The sequence below is a fragment of the Triturus cristatus genome, chromosome 4_1 (genome assembly GCF_964204655.1).
Source record: "Triturus cristatus chromosome 4_1, aTriCri1.1, whole genome shotgun sequence".
Taxonomy (NCBI): Eukaryota; Metazoa; Chordata; class Amphibia; order Caudata; family Salamandridae; genus Triturus; species Triturus cristatus.
The window spans coordinates 609,704,385-609,722,305 of NC_140585.1; the positions used below are offsets into that span (position 1 = coordinate 609,704,385).

General features: G+C 43.6%; 1 protein-coding gene across 1 annotated transcript in view; it reads left to right on the forward strand.

Annotated features, from left to right (window-relative positions):
• The window catches only part of LOC146855284 (uncharacterized), a 123,190-nt gene extending 107,183 nt beyond the window's left edge, over positions 1-16,007 (forward strand). Inside the window, exon 6 of the mRNA XM_085651109.1 lies at positions 15,838-16,007. Coding sequence (XP_085507235.1) covers positions 15,838-16,007 — 170 coding nt within the window. The remainder of the gene's footprint in view (positions 1-15,837) is intronic.
• The last annotated feature ends 1,914 nt before the right edge of the window (positions 16,008-17,921 follow it).

A 17,921-nucleotide genomic window follows, 5' to 3' on the forward strand; every position in this document is an offset into this window, starting at 1 on the left:
AGCTTATTACCACTTATGCAATTAAAGGACAATAGAGTGCAAACAATCTTGCTCTGCTTGCCAATTCGCTGCACTGAAAAATTCCTACGTACATGACAAAACACGCATTACATGCATTTAATGAACAACAAATAATTTGAAATAGTGTTGTGTGTGAAATCTCAGGTATCAGAATTTTTTTTATTTCAAGACTACTTGCAAATTATATTGATGTTGATTGCAAGAAGAAATAAATGATGAGTTAGTCCATACTCTTAGTCCCATTTCCTTTTCTGAACTAATTGATATATCAATGTTAATTGAACGTAGACTTGAAGAAAGATACAGTGAAAGAAAGAGATATTGGGTTACGTGTTCAGTCTCTAGTAGAATCTATTTCCTTTCAAAATCACAAAGTAACAGTTAATCTTGACCTCAAGAGGAACCTGTGAAAATCAGAGCAGCCAGGGTGCCCTGATAAAGAATAAAAGAACAACAAAAAACAGGTGTGTGTCTTTAATGTGGCAGATCTGTACATTTGAGCATAACTGATTTAGGTAAAACCCCAGATTCTCAGATTCAGGTGTGCTTTGGCTTCCTTACCTCGGATATTCCCTGGTCAGCTGGGATAGTAATCTGTTCTTTGTTAGAACTGGCATCCTTGCCGTGGTTCTCCTTTGACTTTCTGCCTTCAACCCTCGTCTTTTGCTGACTTTGTTTTTGCTGGCATTAGGACGACTCAGTGCACTTTAACGCTGCTAACCAGTGGTAAAGTGATTGTGCTCTTTCCTTAAACATGTTAGAATTGGCTTACACAAAACTGGCATATTTGATTTACTTGTAAATCCCTAGTAAAGTGGTACTACCTGTACCGAGGGTCTTAAAAGATACTAGTGGGCCTGCAGTACTGATTGTGCCACCCACTTAAGTAGCTCTTTAAACATGTTTCAGGCCTGCCATTTCAGCCTGTGTGCAGTATAAACTACCATTATGACTTGGCAAAATAAACCTTTTGCCAGACCCAAACCTTCGATTTTAAGACATATAAGTCACTACCAAGGTAGGCTCCGAACAGCCCAATGGCAGGGTACAGTGTATTTAAAATATAGAATATGTACTTTTAAGTTTTACATGTCCTGGTAGTGAATAATTCTTAAATTAATTTTTCACTGCTGCAAAGCCTATCCCTCCCACAGTATAACATTGGAGTTACCTTATTACATTTATTTAGCTGTAACTTCCAATTGGAGCAGGTGGACGGTTCGAGTTTGGTGTTTGAAGAATTTAAATTTAAAAGCCCTGTTTAATGGTAAAGTCGGATTTTTATTCACAATTCTGAAAATGCCACTTTCTAAACGATTTGATCCTGCAGCCGGATCCTAGTTCACAGACTAGGTGCAGCTGACAGTTTATCTTTATGAATTGCTCCCAGACCGTCAGGCAAGTGGAAGACAGGTGTTGGCAGGATAGGCCACTCTGAGCTAGCAAGAGGGAGGAGTTGTCACCTACCACGCCTGCACATCACAAAAGTTCTGCCTGAGAACTCTAATAAAGAGTTTATCACTAATCGTTTGTGACCCCAGAAAAGCTGGGTCCAAGGTAGGTCGGAAGGGGATAGCTGACATCTCAGGGGTAGTGGAAACCTCTAGACGCTTCCTCCACTTTAAAGTGGGGACCAGGCATATATGTTGGACCTCAGACCCCAACTCTTTGGCACCATTCTGGACCTGTGGAGTCTTCTAGGAAGAAGGACCACTGTGCTGCTGAAAGCTCTTCAACTCTGCCGGATGCTGCTCTCAAGGGATGCTGTCCTGCTGCAATGCCCACTTGCCTGGGTTAGAAAAACAGAACCTGCGTCTCTGAACCAAGGACCCCAGAGTGACTTCAAGGGTTAGTTGGCAGGCCTCTTGATCAGAAACCTCGGGAACATAACAGGCTTCTAACAACCTTGACCTCAGCACCTGTATTCTGCCACATGTAAGTCCTGCCCTCCTAAGTGGTGCCACCCCAGTCCTGGACCCTTGGAAGTGCTCCTGAAGGTGCTTTGCCAGCCCATCCATGAATCCAGCAGAACCGATGCATCTCCTCCACAGCACAGCACATCTCCTGTAGAACCAGTATATTGCCTCTACTGCTCGATGCGCCGCCCTCCGAACCAATGCATCGCCTATGCTGCATGGACTTTCCCGACACAAAGATTTTGCATTGCCTTCAGGAGCCTATTGGAACCATTGCTGCGTTATGCATCTCCATGCCAGGATGTCACCTCGTCCAACACAGCCTGTTGGAACTGCTGGTGTGCAAAGCATCTCCACGCAAGGACATTGCCTCGCACTTCTCCAAAACCAACACTGCACGACACACCTGGACCTCGCAATCCCTCTTTTGTGCGACGTATCCTCAAAGCGGGACTCCGCATCTCTTCACAACCAGCATTTAAGGTTCTCTTGTTCATCAGGCCTAACTTGGCCCCTGAAGTCAGCCCATGCTCCATCTCAGTTGCCCTATTGTGACTTTATACCAGTCTAGTGCGATCAGTTAACCACAGTTAGTGCTTTGTGCTTTCTGGCACTTTTTTCACTGAAATCTTTTTTTAAATCGGTGGGGTTTTACTTGTGTTGTGTTTTCAATGTATTACTGTTAGAAGAGCTGCATAAACATTTTCCACATTGTCTCTAAGGTAAGCCTGACTAATCTGTGTCAAGCAATCAAAGGGTTGAACACAGGTTAATTTGGGGATTTCTTGTAACTTCATCCTGACAAGGATTATGAATGAATGAATAAATGTACAAGCTTGTAGAGTGCAGGCTACTCAGAGAGTGTCCTGGCACTGCAGGCAGAAATCAATCATGAAACACTTGATCAGAGCAAACTAAACAAGTGAGTTTTACCCGCCTCAATCAGTAAACAAAATTCTTACATCCCTCTAGCAAATTTTTCTGAGAACTGAAGGAGGAAAGACTATTAATATTCCAGTAGAATAGTAGAATTTGTGGAATATTTATTGAGCATGATAAGAATAATATTCCTAATAGCGCTAAAATGACCCCCCATGTAGACCAGACTATCTTTGGCCGTCTGAGACCTGTAACAAGATTTCACTTCTATTACAGGTGTCTTTTGATGATCAGAGGGTAATACTCTACTTTGATTTAATAGTCTCTATGAAATATTCTAGGATCACAAGGATTATTGGACTGAGGAGGAACAATTCTAATGTAGAATAAGGCTACCAGAACAATACCAATATAATCCTAGTCTCCCGGTGACCATTGTTATGTTTCAGGAGGTCACTAGTTACCTGAAGAAGAAGGGAAAGATTCCACTACTACTTCAAACTTAACAGTGCCTAATCTCTCTTCAGTGCCACTTTAGTACAGTTTTTACCAACCCGAGGCATCTTTTAGGCACATCTATTCTCTGTTAGAGAATGAAAACGAGATCCTTAAAGCCTATTTACATAACTTAAAGATTGTGTTATTTATACATTATTCATTCCCAGCAGAGGGACCTCTATTTTCCATTCTGAAAAAAGATCGAGACCTCAACCTGAGATTTAAATCAAACTTAAGGTACATTAACACCAATGACTCTTTCCACTGATAGTGTCCTTTCGTTATGAGTGGAGTCTTGGTTGGTCTGGGCCTTGAGTGATCGTCAACGGTTCAACCCTATGTGTGCACCATTCGGTGGCCATGCAGGGTCTTCATCAGGACAAGGTGGGGGATCGGAAAGGGGACGGTGACAGCCCTGGGGGGGCCGGACAAGGTCTAGGCCGAGGGCGGATGGTTCAAATCAGGCCCAAGCGATGAGTGCTCTTGATTCAACGTGGATCTAATCGGGAAAATGGGGCAGACGAGCCGAGTCATATCTTGCCTCCGCATACAGTCCTGACTATATGCGGAGGCAAGACATGACTACGGCTCGTCTGCCCCATTTTCCCGATTAGATCCACGTTGAATCAAGAGCACTCATTGCTTGGGTCTGATTTGAACCATCCGCCCTCGGCCTAGACCTTGTCTGCTCCCCCAGGGCTGTCACAGTCCCCTTTCCGATCCCCCACCTTGTCCTGATGAAGACCCTGCATGGCCACCGAATGGTGCACACATAGGGTTGAAACGTCGACGATCACTCAAGGCCCAGACCAACCAAGACTCCACTCATAACGAAAGGACACTATCAGTGGAAAGAGTCATTGGTGTTAATGTACCTTCTGGCATATCCCTCATCTGTATATAAAAACGTAACCACCTTGTATATATTGTACACCTTTTGAACACTGAGCACCTATGTCACACGATCACCCCATGTCTATGTAAATATCAAATTAATGTTGACAGCCACCCATTACTGTGATTATCTATGAATGACTTAATTCTGATAAACAGAACACAGTATAAAGCATCTCGATTTCTGTTTCTAATTCTTTAAGAAAAAATTGTTTTACTTCACAGGCGTTTGTGAAAAGGTTGCTACCCAAATCTAATGCGTGCATTCAGAGCACAACTAAGTAACGTACTTTCTACCCGACAGAACCACTTTTTGTTTATGTACTCATATCCAGGTTCTGAGGGACACAGGGTTACCCCATTATTGTTTAAGCACCTAAAGCTTCAAGCATCACTTTTTTGTATACTTTAGTTAGTCACCCTAAATGGGACAGGTATGGCTAGGGATGGGTCCTGTGCACACTGTGTCACTGGAACAAAGCAGTACCCAGCTGATGAGCCCTTAACTAGGGTGAAACTGGTCCTGGGTTGCTGGTGTTCTGGTTCAGGGAGGACCTGGTTTGTGAGTTTGGGCTAGACTGGTCTAATTAGAGCATGGTCAAGACTGATTTGCATATACTTGGGTCCAAACTAAGGTAACATGATGTGCAAAATAAGAATGGATTAGATTGCGACTCGAGTAATTACCAATGGCTGAGATTTGTTCCAGCATTCCATCCATCACTTTTTATGTAAATCAAGGGAAATAATGTATGTGAGAAAGTGCCCCATTTCGTATGATTAAACCCATTCTTTTGCTGAATTTTATTGCCGTTTTTTTGTCTATGTTCAGCGGTGGACCGCTGGCCATTGCCCAGTGTATGTGCTCTGACCTTAAAAACATGTAGAAGTTGGCTAATCCCAGATTATGTTATTTAACTTCTATATAAGGCCTAGCATATGGTGTAGAAATACATCCATAGGATGAAAAATTAAATGTCACCTATGGAGTGCAGCATTTATCATGTCATCCACTAGATTTACAAAGGGAAAACATGGCTTCAGGCTTACTATTGTAGCCTGACTTCTTGAGTGTAATATCTGCACATTATGAACTGTTAAAATAACCCTTTTTAGCAGATAAAAGTCTCCTTTTTAATTATTAGCATATCACCCCTATGCACCCCTGTAGCTCATCCGGTAGGGGGCATAGTACTTAAAAGTGGGACATGTAGAGAATTAACGTTACCATGCTTCTACAGTGACAAGGTGCTATTTTCAAAGTGGCAGGATAAGCTACCCTATGTAGAAAACCACAGTGCATATCAAAATACTAATGCTGCTATTTAGGGAATGGAACAAGCTAGAAAAATAATTCGACCACTATTTGTAATAGCTACTACAAATCCAATTTAAAATGTTGAAGTGGATTTTTTAATCAATATTAAGGAAAAGTACATTTTATAAAGTTCCTTTTTACTTGCCTGAACTGCTAGAAGGCTAATTAGCATAAGCCTCTATCAACTCCCGTTTGTGTTCATGCCCAGGAATAAGTGTTAAAGAGGTGTGAAATGCCTCCCAGGAACAAATGATAGGTTAACCTGAATTGACAGTCATGACTTATCTGACCTCAATAGAATACGTATAGTGGGAGCCATAGTGAACACAAAAGTGATGGGTGGGATGCTTGAATTAGTTTCAGCCACTGGTAATTACACGGCCCCATCCCAATCTTTTTTTCCCACTTTGTCACCTCAAATTAATCCCAACCATATGCAAATCAGCATTGAACCTGCTCCAATAAGAGCTGTTTAGTATAAAATACCAGCCAGAACTTCTTGTAACGTGAACACAAGCTACCGAAGGCTGATTTCTGCCTAGTTGGGGGTTCTTCAGTTGGAGGGATTCAGCCTAATTTGCTGTGGCACAGTGAGCACAAAACCCACATCTTGGCACACAAGTCACACTTATGATGCCTCATTAAAGTAAACAAAATCTAAAATGATGGGTGGGATGCTTGAATTAATTTCAGTCACTGGTAATTACTCGGGTCTATCCCATCCATCACTTTGCCCACCTCAGATTAGAACCAGCCATATGCAAATCAGTGTTGATCCTGCTCCCAATGGAACAGTCCAGAATGAACTGTCAAGCCAGGTCCTCCCGAACCAAAATACAAGCAGCCTAAGACCACTTTTGCCCTAGTTGGGGCTCTTCAGTGAGATACAGCTTGGATCCAGTGTCACAGTGAGCATGTGACCCAAGTTTGGGCATACCTGTCTCACTTAGCGTGTTGTACTGAAGTAAACAAAAAAGTGATGGGTGGGATGCTTGAATTATTCTCAGCCACTGACAATTACTTGGGCTACATCCCAGTCCATCATTATTTTGCACACCATACCACCTCGGATTGGACCGAGCCATAAGCAAATCAGTGTTGACACTGCTCCAATAGAAACAGCCCAAACTGAAAAGCCAGGTTGTCTCTGTACCAGAATCCAAGCAACCCAAGACCAGTTTTCCTTGATTGGAACTCTTCAGTCAGGTGCAGCTTGGTTTCAGTGGCACAGTGAGCATGGGATCCAAGACACAGGACCTGTCTTGGTAGTTTCACTGAAAAGCAGGTAGATGTAAGCCCATGGGGAATGACATTTTTTTAGAGGGATAGGTCTTTGACTGCCTGCCGCCAGGACACAGAAAAGAAAATTCCTCATGCCCCAAAAGAAAGGCTAGCACTAGTGGGCACTCCACAGCGGTTGACTAGTGTCACTTTAGGGGAGGATTACCCAAAGGAGGACTAGTGGACCTTAGGTTGACCCAGAAGGTATTCTGGAAAACTCTGAGAGTTCTGGGAAATATATTACACAGGGTCAAAGTAAATGCACCGCCCCCGCCCCCACTCTGGAAAACATGAGAGGCCAAACAAACCTCAAGAGCCTGTGGACAACTCCTTGACAGCCCAATGCACCAGTTTGAAGCATCCACATGTCAGGATATCAGTGGATGGCTAGGGGCCTACCTCCTGACAGTGACAGCAGTCAGTGGCCCTTTTTATTGTTTGCCTTTTGGGCAGAGTTGGCCCTCACTTGGGACAGACGCATGACCTAGGAGGCAGGATGAGTCACATAATATTGTTGGTCATGGTGATCCTATTCACTTACTGGGAGGCCTTGTGGGTAGGATAGGGTTAGCTCTATCCCAGATGGGGTCTGCAGACAAGAAGGATTCCCCATGGACCAAGCTAATGGCTGGGGCTGAGTTTGACAGCGTGACAGTACTATTAAATGCAGAACTTTGGGGTAGGCCTACAACTGTTGAGATGGCCCAACTAAGCACGGGGGTAGACTTGATAGCATGATGTGAAGCTGTAACTGCCTCTTCCAATGCAGTGAGATTTTCCACATCCTTTCATCTTAAAACAAAGAGAACTGCCACTGGTTGGTGATGCTTTCCTTTTTAGTTATGGAGAGCCTGTGTGAGAAAATGAACATTTTTGCTTTGTCATCCCCAGTTTTTTGCAGAATTGTATTGCTTATTTTTAAACTCTGCACACTGGGGCACTGCTGTCCAGTTCCCAGTGCATGTGCTCTGATGCCTAAAACATGTAACAATAGGCTACTCCTTCACTGGCTTATTTAACTTCTCCATCAGCTCATAGACTATGAGTCATAGTATATGATGTGGAAATATACCCATCACATGAAAAGTTACATTTCACCGGTGGACTGTTGCATCTACTGCACTACCCATTATTTTGACAAAGGAAAACATGGTTTCAAGCCTGCCATTGTAGCCTGACTGCTGGATTGTAAAACGTGCAGTGCAACCAATTAAAATACCCTTTTTTAACAGGTACCCCCCTTTTAAATTTTAGTAAGTCGCCCCTTTGTCAGCTTTGTAGCCCACAAGATAGGGTGGAATTTATTGAGGAGCGGAACATTTAGACTGTTAATGTTGCAATGTCTCTACAGTGACAAGGTCCAAAAAGATATTTTTACTGTGACAGGCTTGGCTGTCCTCAGAAATAGGACAGGTTAGAAAAATAATTAAACCTCTACTTTTAATAGGTATTAAAAATACAATGCAATGGTGAAGTTGGATTTTTAATAATTACCAGGGAATAATGACTTTTAGAAAGTTACTCTTTACCTGTCTGAACTGTCCGAAAGCTGATAAGCATATGCCTCTGCCAGATCCCAGGCTGTTCTCAAGCCCATAAATAGGTGTGAAAGAGGTATAAAATCCCTCCAAGGAGCAAACAATAGGCTGACCTGAATTGGTTGAGACGAGGCCTCTGAGCTCAACAGAATGTGCAGGGTAAAGGTTGTAGGCATTGTGTTACACCACAGTGTCAAATCCTGCATGACAGGTCTATTGAACCACATGTTACACTTGAAATTGAGAGAATATAATGCCAAGACAATACTTGTGTATCCACTGACAGTTAGAAAATAACCCAACTTTTATCCTACCATTCTTCTGCCTCTGTGTTTGTTGTTGATACAGGGGCTACATCAGACTCGATTTTAGTGTTAGACATGGGAGCACACTGGAACTTTACCTATGACACTCCTACACGCATCCCTAGTCATCGTAAACCAGGTTCAGTGTGGTCAAATACTTTCACCATTTAGAAAATTCCCTAGCACATGGCATTTTGGGCCAGTTTGCAGTAAGGCAACTAGGACCAACTGGAAACGTTGGTAGGTCAGATCCTGGGAACCTTTACTCCATTGATGGGAGAGGAACTAGTAGTTTCTTACAGTATGCCCCACCTCTGGGCTGTGAATCCTACAAAGCTGGACCCTCACCCAGCCTTCCTCAGAACACTGCTGGACTTGCAAAAGGAATGCAGGCAGACTAAACCTGAGCCTGGCACCTGTGACCTGTGGGATGTACCTGAGGAGGTTCGACCACCTTCCACATGAAATTCAAGTACAAAAAGATCTCCAAGGATCATAAGGCTGATCCCCTGGGTGGCACCAGGAACATAGCAAAGCAGGGGAGGAGATGTCTGTGAAGAATCCCAGATGACAAGTGGCAACTGGACCTGGACTCAACTTGCTGTTGTCCGCTATCTGATACCCTGAAAGTCTCTAAGTGCTCATCCGGAGGCCTTGGAGGCACTGGAAGTATATACCTGTGGTTGTTTGAGCCCCAAAAGGAGTTTCTGAAATTCTTATAAACTTTTTTTTGGGCATTCCGGAGCTTCAAGGGGACTAACCATGCAAATTAACCGACCGGCAGTTCTATGGCATCAGATTACATTTCAGGTTTTCCCATGTGGGGAAGAGTTTTTCAACAGAAAAACTCCGACAAGGAAGTAGGATCTTTTTTTAACTTTCAACTTTCATTACCTAGCAGGACAAATCTACTTGTTGTACCCAACCCGCCACCATTGCAGGCAGCCTCTGTTAGAAATGGGGGTCTCTAGTTGGTAGAGGTAGGTACCTTTGTCCAAATAGGGACCCTTACTTCTAATCAGGGTGAGGAGGATACACACTTTAGATAACCCCTGCTCACCCCCTTTGTATCTTGGCACGAGCAGACAGGCTTATCCCAAAGGCAATGTGTAAAGTATTTGTACTAACCCTCACAGTAACACAGTGATAACACCACAAATGGACACCCTACCGGTTTAGAAAAATAAAGTATATTTATCTAAACTTAGCAAGACCAAAACGACAAAAGTCCAACATACAAGTATTAAGAAAAATGACTTTCAAAAGGTTTTGGCAACTGAGTCCATTGGAAACTATGGATGCGTGATTTTTTACAAAGTACCTTTTGTTGCGACAAAATTCAACCAGCCAAACAGCTGCAGAGATGCATCGAAAAACAAATAGATGGGTCGTTCCTGAGACCTTCGTGGATGCGATGCGACAGTTCCGTTGTACACAGGGGAGCGATGCGTCGGGTACGGTCTGTAGGGGGAAGCGATGCGTCGATTCTGAGATGACTCTGATCCGCGGGTGATGCGTCAGGGAAAACTTGCCGCACAGGGACGATGCGTGGAAATCCGGGTTGCGGCGGCAAACGTTGCGGCGGTGCGGCGTTGACCTATTCAGCTGCGATCCCTCGATGCTCTGATTCTTGCCGCGTGGACAGGCACTGCGTTGGTTTCAGCAATGGTGCGGCGATGCGGGGAGATTCTTCTGGCACCACTGTGTTGCGTGGGAAAACTGTTGCAAGAAGAGCGATCCATTGATTTCCTTGTCGTTGCGTTGCTTTTCCAGCTCCCAACAGCAGAAACAACCTCCAGAGGCCCCAGACAGTCACAGGCACCGCTTGGCAGGTCAAAAGTCCCAGCAAGGATGTTTAGGGGAGCCTGGGTGAAGTCTTTGTGTTCCTGAGACTTTAAAACAGGAGGCAAGCTCCACTGAAGCCCTTGGAAACTTTCCTCAAGCAGGGGACACAGCACACATCAAAGTCCTTCTTCTTTCTTTGGCAGAAAACAGCAAATGCAGGCCAACCCCAGACACACAGCAAGGGCAGTACTTCTCCTCAGTTTCTTCAGCTCTTCTCCATGGCAAAGGATCCTCTTGATTCCAGAAGTAGTCTAAAGTTCAGGGGTTTTATGTCTAATACTTATACCCCAAAATGTCTTTGTTCTCTTTGTGCAAGGGTCTCTGAGCCCAGTCCAAACCAGTTCTGTCCTTTCTGGTGCAGTAGCCCGGCAGTAGGTAGAGACAGCATTGTGTAAGGCAGACAGACCCTATTCAGGTGCAAGGGAAATCTCCTGTCACCACTCTAAATGCAGACCTGCCTATTCAGGTGCTAGTGAGAACTCCTCCCCCTACTCTGAATGTAGCCCAGGTCTATACAGCCCAGCCCTGACTCATTCATGAAAGGCAGGACACACATCAACCCCGCAAGTGGCTGTCTGAGAGAACGCACCTCCCCAGCCCCTGTAGCACCAAAACCAGACAGTCAATACACAAACAGGCAGAGGCACACAGAATGGTTAAACAAGAAAATACCTACTTTCTAAAAGTGGCATTTTCAAACACACAATTTAAAAACCATCTTTAGGAAAAGATGTGTTATTAAATTCTGAGCTCAGAGAGCCTAAATTTTATTTTTTCATCTTATCCGTATGGGAAGATATTCTTGTAAAATGTTACAAAGCATTCCCCATTCTGTTCTATGGGGCAAGATAGCCTTTTAATAGTGAAACATGAAATTGGCAGTATTTCACTATCAGGACATGTTACACACATCATTACAAGTTCAACCTTTCACATACACTGCACCCTGCCCAAGGGGGTACCTTGGGCCTACCATAGGGGTGTCCTATATGTAAAAAATGGGAAGGTTAGGGCCTGGCAAGTGGGTGCACTTGCCAAGTCGAGTTGGCAGTTAGCAAACTGTGCACAGGCAAGGCAGTGGCATGTCTGAGACATCTTTTCAGGGCTACTCACGTGAGAAGCATAATCAGTGAGGCAGGCCCACTTTTAGTATTTGATTTACCATCCCCGGCACACCCAGTGCACTTTATTTGGGACTGACCTATAAATCAAAATATGCCAATCAGAGAGAACCAATCATAATAGCATTTTACACAGGGAGCATATGCACTTAAGCACTGATTAGCAGTGGTAAAGTGCTCAGAGTCCTAAAACCAACAACAGGTCAGGAAAGAATAGGAGGAAGAATCAAAGATTTTGGGAATAACCCTGCAAATAGAACCAAGTCCATCTACTTCGACAAATGACCACAGTTGGCACTTTGTACTTCTTGGTACCATTTCTCTTAAATCTTTTTTTTAAAATTATATGCCATTTTTCACTTATTGTTTTTTGTCTTGTTGCTTTGATGTCAATTCGCCTATTAAACTTTTCTCGTTTTGAATATTTTGGAGACGGATTTTTACTGTCCTGTGTCTTTGACTTTTTAACAGTTTTGGTGCTTCTATATGTTTTACATATTTGTGTTAAGCTGTCTGTTCTGTGCCATAGTTACATGGGCTTAGGCTCAGGTATAAATTACTGAAACCTTTGACTAGATCTAATTAAATAGCAACTTCATTACTTGTGGCGGACACCAATCAACCCCAACTAATGAATCATGTTCTCACAATGTCCTAAAGGGCACTACTGCCTACAATTCCCAAGAAGTCCAAACCAAGTGACCTTCACACATTGTAGCTTTCTCAGGGCCCCATCCCCCATATGCTGGCCTGCCATGAGATTATAGGAATATAGCTCACATTCACCTTCTGCTGTCTCCCTGTGGCATACCGAAATCTAATGCCTACTTAAGAATTTCTAATATTTTGTGGTTTTTTTATCACTCTTTAGCTCAATCCTTAGTCCTTTCATCTATAGTTACCTTATACTTAGAAAATACATTCTGCTTTCCTTACTTCAAAGTTGAAACCCTATGTCTCTGGTCCTTATCCATTGTCTTAATTCTGAACCACTTCCCCTCATGTTACAAGGTCAACCACAATATGAGGTTCAATATACACTTGATACACAGAAAGAATATCCATCTGTTTGGAAGATGCTTCTTAAGTCCATTCCTCCTTGTTGGTTTGTTGTGGCTTCCATTATCTTCCTGATAAACCCTGGACCTCCCAGAAGGAGTATACTGATAGACCTGCACATGGAACTGTGAGATTGGCTTTGATTATTCGGTGGAGGTGGCAGGTTGTCATCTGGTGCCTCATCAACAGACTGGAAGGTTGTATGTGACGGGTCCCCTAACTAGTTTGCCCATGACCGCAATCTGTGTGCCTGCAGTCCTGGAAGCCTCAAAGTTTTTGGGCTGGCAGGGAGATGTGCTGAAAATGATACACAACACTGGAATGAGAAGCCAGAAAAAGGAGCACAAGGATGGACGGTCAGAGGCACAAGATGGTTCAAGGGGAGAATGTCAAACAATCACGTTTCCTTTTGGTGTGTGCAATACAAGGGCAATGATATTTTCCTGAAAAGAGGAACATGGTCATACTTACATCCGCTCCCACCAAAGGTGGATGTTTGTGGTGCCTGAGGTTCCCTTTCCAAAAGAGAAGGATGTGTTTCAATGATTTCAAACCCCCATCATTTTGTCACGATCTTCAACCACCTTAGATGGCTTTTGTCCGTGATTTGTACTCCTTTTTTTAACAGCTGTATTTTCTAATAGATTCTCTAGAGAGGAAGACTATATGTTGGACTCTTGCTCTAGTCGGCCTCGGGGTAATATTGGTGTCTTGTATTCCAACTCATGTAAAACTCTTCCTCTTTTATTAAGAACTCCCAATAGTGCCAGGAAGGTTTATTTTTTCTGTCGTTTGTGACCTTTTCTCCCTAACTAGGCCCTCTTAAGGAGGCAAGTGACAATTTGTATACATTTCACTGCCGGTCAAACAGGAACACACGCTCCCATCGCCGGTGTTTTACCTCCGATGAGTGCTGCTTTGGTTTTTAGTGCCCCCCTTGTATCCCCGCCTCCCTGCCCATGGGCATTTTGCCGCCTCTGAGTGCAGCACTGTTTAATTATGTCAGTCAGCAAAGCCAACGCAGCACAAAGTTCGTATACCCCACATGACACCTTTGACATGTGTATCAAGAGAAGGGTGGCACCGTGGCTGCCCTTCAGGAGCCACACTTTCTTTCCTCAATCAAAAAGGGAGTGAGAGAGGCCTTCCCTGCACCCAATCATTTACAGAGTGTGGGGCAGTTTGTGGGTTTTATTCATATTCTGGATGCTGCTTCTCACCCGGAAACACACAGTGTGCGGCTCTTTCAGAAAGCAGAAGTTAATTATGGTTCCAGGTTATGGAAGGAAACACCTTTGTGTTTCAAAATTGTTTGAGGAATAGGTTTCACCACGGAAACAAATATTCTCCCTGTTTAGAGACCTTTTTTTAGAGATTGGCAGACATAATGCTCTGTCACAAACAAGCGGATATCCTGTCTGCTGTATTATAGTCTCTTATAGCTTATGGCATTTGTCACACTGTGGAGAGGGGGAGGGATGAAAACCACGTCCGTGACACATATACCAAACTCTAAATAAAACCCATAGTCTTGAGTGCAAATGCTCAAATCTGAAAGCTTGTTTCAGCTTGGAGGCAAACTATGCATTTAAACCTCTGTTTTTTCATAGATTGCATTTGTACTTGAGGTGTTTTATGAATTGCTGAAATCTCCGAAATATATGTACATAAATAGTGTTCATTAATCCATGATGCCTCGACATAAGTCATTTCAAAAACCTTTTGTTAATCACCCATGTAAAGACGACTAGTTCATCACCTCATTTGAATCAGTAAATTTAACAAATTACCAACAATCTGAGTAAAATCATATTTCTGATATGTAGCACGCTACGGTGCATGGAAAATAATAAGAACACATTCAAATAAAATAAACATGGAAGGCGCCTAGCCCAGATATGATTCCAATAGATCTACATAAAAGTGAGCTTATCCTGTGTGCTCCGTTTCCGGCTAAACATAATAAGTACATAATGGCAGTTCAAGACCTGACATGAAGTAATAAGTATCACAATAAGTAACAAGCATTAGCAAAGCCAGTAGGGATCGCCTTGAAAATGGGAATGCCGACCCATTGGCTATGCCAATACTAGCTTGCACATATGTGTATATGGATCGCAACTCATGCTTCGTGATGCATGTGAACATACGTGCTCATACCATGCCATCCTCGAATAGTAAGAAAAAACGTTAAAAATGGCTTCCATGGGCCCACTAGCATGTGCATGCTTTGTGATGGATGCATGTATCTGCACTGCACTGTCATTTTGGCTTGGATGCATGCATGTGCACTGTGTTGCCATTTTTTTTACTTTACTGTTGAAACATGCCTGACGGCTATAGAAGGACAGTAAGTAAAAATACAAATTAATTGGGGAGGGGTATGGCAAGGCAGCATACCATGATGTCTCATCTGGAAAATTGCATGGGATGATACCAACTTTGATTGACATCCCACTTAATCAATGCCGAACTTCTGCAGAACAACAGTAGCCTATGACTGAATGGTGCTGTCCAAAAAATCCTTTTTGCATACCTATATGTATATATGTATTTTTGTGTGTATGCTGTTAGTTGCCAATAGATCTCAGCAATCAGGTAAAGCTGTCGATAGGGCAATAGAACCTGTTAAGGAAATTATTGATTTATTTCTCTTTTTGAGTTCTCTGAATTATTGGAAAAGAATGGTGGCCAAATGTGCTGGTCTAATATATTTAGAAACACGTAATTTCCTCCTTGTTTTGCCAGCCCTGCAAACTCCGTGCAAAGTTGCCTCTAAATTCCACCCAGCTTTGAATAGAATTGAATCCTTTATAGTACTTTTCACTACAAATAGTTTGGACATTTCAGATCGAAGAACCTCACAATTCTAATGGATTTTTCCGGATAAGCGTCATTTTAAATGCGTCTTTTTCTTATACATTTGCCAAATGTCCCTCCGTGTCGAGTAAAACCAACGATCAAAAATAATACGAAAATGCATTTCAGTACAGAGAACCAACCACAGGACCTCTTTGAATGTGGTCGTCTATGCTAGGGGGTAAGCTACATAAAGCTCTCCCTAATTGAAAATGTATATTTGTAATGATCCATTACACACAACTTAATATATGTTTATATGTGAATTCTTTAAATTTTCCCCTCTGCACTTTTATTTTCTAGCTTATGATCTCCATCGTTGCACCAGTTTTGTTCGAGAAATGACAAGAAAGATTATGGAAAAGGAAATGAGTGCGAGGTTTTCCAGCATCAAGAGTCGATGGGACTGGTCAGCTTTCAGAGAAATGCCACGGGCTCTTTCTATAGCATCGCAGCACAGGACTGCACACTGACGACAACTCCCAAGCTTTCCCGCTAGGAACTGAAGAAGATATGAAAAAGGAAGTCAAAATAAATTGTTAATTGTAATCTTAGGTGTGAAGTAAAACGTAAATAAATAAAATCACACAGTGCTATGCTTTATTTGAATGTGATTACAACTCAAGGCCAATAGGGTGCTTCCCTCCTGATGAGCAATACCATATACTATTGTATTCACGCTCCATCTGAAGCAAGTTTCAAAGTGCCTGAGTGTGTAGAGGTGTTTTCCTGAGTTTGTGATGGATTTGAAGAGCGTCTTTTGTGAGAATAATCCAGGTAGACAATGACCTCTATCACTGGTCATCCTCAACACGCAATCATTAAAATGATTGAATACTTATTTAAGGTCTTTATTTAATTGAGGAACAACAGTTGTTAGAGAATTTGCTTTGTCCATGTCTGAGAGCATCCATTATAGTCAATACTACCTGAGGCTAAGTTTGTAGTAGTGGTCTTCTGGCCAACATGACGGGCGGTGCCAGGTTGCAGAGCAGCTAGCTCGCAGCTGCAGGAGCTGCTACCCACTCCCTGCGCACTCCTGCACCAGTGAAAGGTGACACCTCTCACCACGTCGAAACTCTCGAGCGAGTGTAGGATTTTCCCCTCAGTTCCTCACTTCTCGGCATCCTGCACAGCGGGGTATGTGGTGGCGGTGCAAAGTGCATCTGACGTAGTGAGGGGTCAGTTACTGGCGTCTACTGTCGCTGGAGGACCGGAGATGAGTTGAGTTGAGATGCATGCTTGACCAGTGTAGGGGAGACGGAATGGGCTGCAGATACTCCTTTCTCCTCATCCCTTCTCCACGGCGCCAGGTCTGGATGGCAGCCTCCTTCAATTACAGTTCAAGGTTGGTGGCACCTGATGTGAGTCACTGGGAGATGGTGAGGAAATAACGAGAGAGAAGATACAGCTGCACGAAGCAATGAGGGTTCTGAGGCTGTGCTGAATTCCTTATTAATCATATATGAAGAAACAGAACAAGAGGCTCTCCGTAACATTGGCAGGACACCAAACGAGCACAGTGAAGCACGTGGTGCAGTACCCAGTTATCCACCCTCCCCCTCATCGCAATTATTCTCGGCAGCCCCCTTTAGTTCTCCATCTTCATGCGGGTGGAAGCCCCTCCACTGCATGGCGTGTGGAGATCCAACTTTTGGCGAGTGTAACTCACTATTCCCTTTACTTTTGCTTTAGCTGCACTCAGCCATATTCCATAAAGCTTCAGAGGGGGCTCTGATACGCAAAGGTGGGACTGCATGCTTTGCTCCTCCCAGAGCCAGCAGGTCAGCCAGTATAAGGCTTGGGACTATGTGAGGATGGTGGGTAAATTCAGGCAGGTACAAGTTAGTCGCCCAGGACCCAAGGCCTAAGAGAGTCGATAGAGCAGGGTCGATAACGGAGACATGCTCAACTGGGAGAGGGAAAGGGAGAGGCCAGTTGGAGCTGTCTACTCTGAGACCAGGGGACCAGAGCTCCATCCCCCCAGGGAGTATGGCAGAATGAGGGAAGGGGGCCTGGCCCTAATGTCAGACTTCATCGGACATTGAGAGAACAGCTGTGTTAACCCATGCATTACACCCAGTGAAGCCAGTGAAATCATCTCCGTGAATTTGGATCATCTAGCCAAGCAGCAATTGGGGGATGCCACTGAGATTACTGGACCAGATATGGATTTGATAGATGAGAATCTGCAGCCCACAAGTAGAAAGAACGTGGGAGAGTTGGTCCAGCATAAGGCTCAACAAGAGAGGCATATAGACTGTCCGCCAGGCCCAGATCCACTGGTAGCCAGTAAACATGCCCCCCCTCATTTGCATGGTAAGAGAGAGCGATGAAATGGTTCTTATAACATCTATCACTCAAAAGAGTAGAAGGGCAGAACAAAA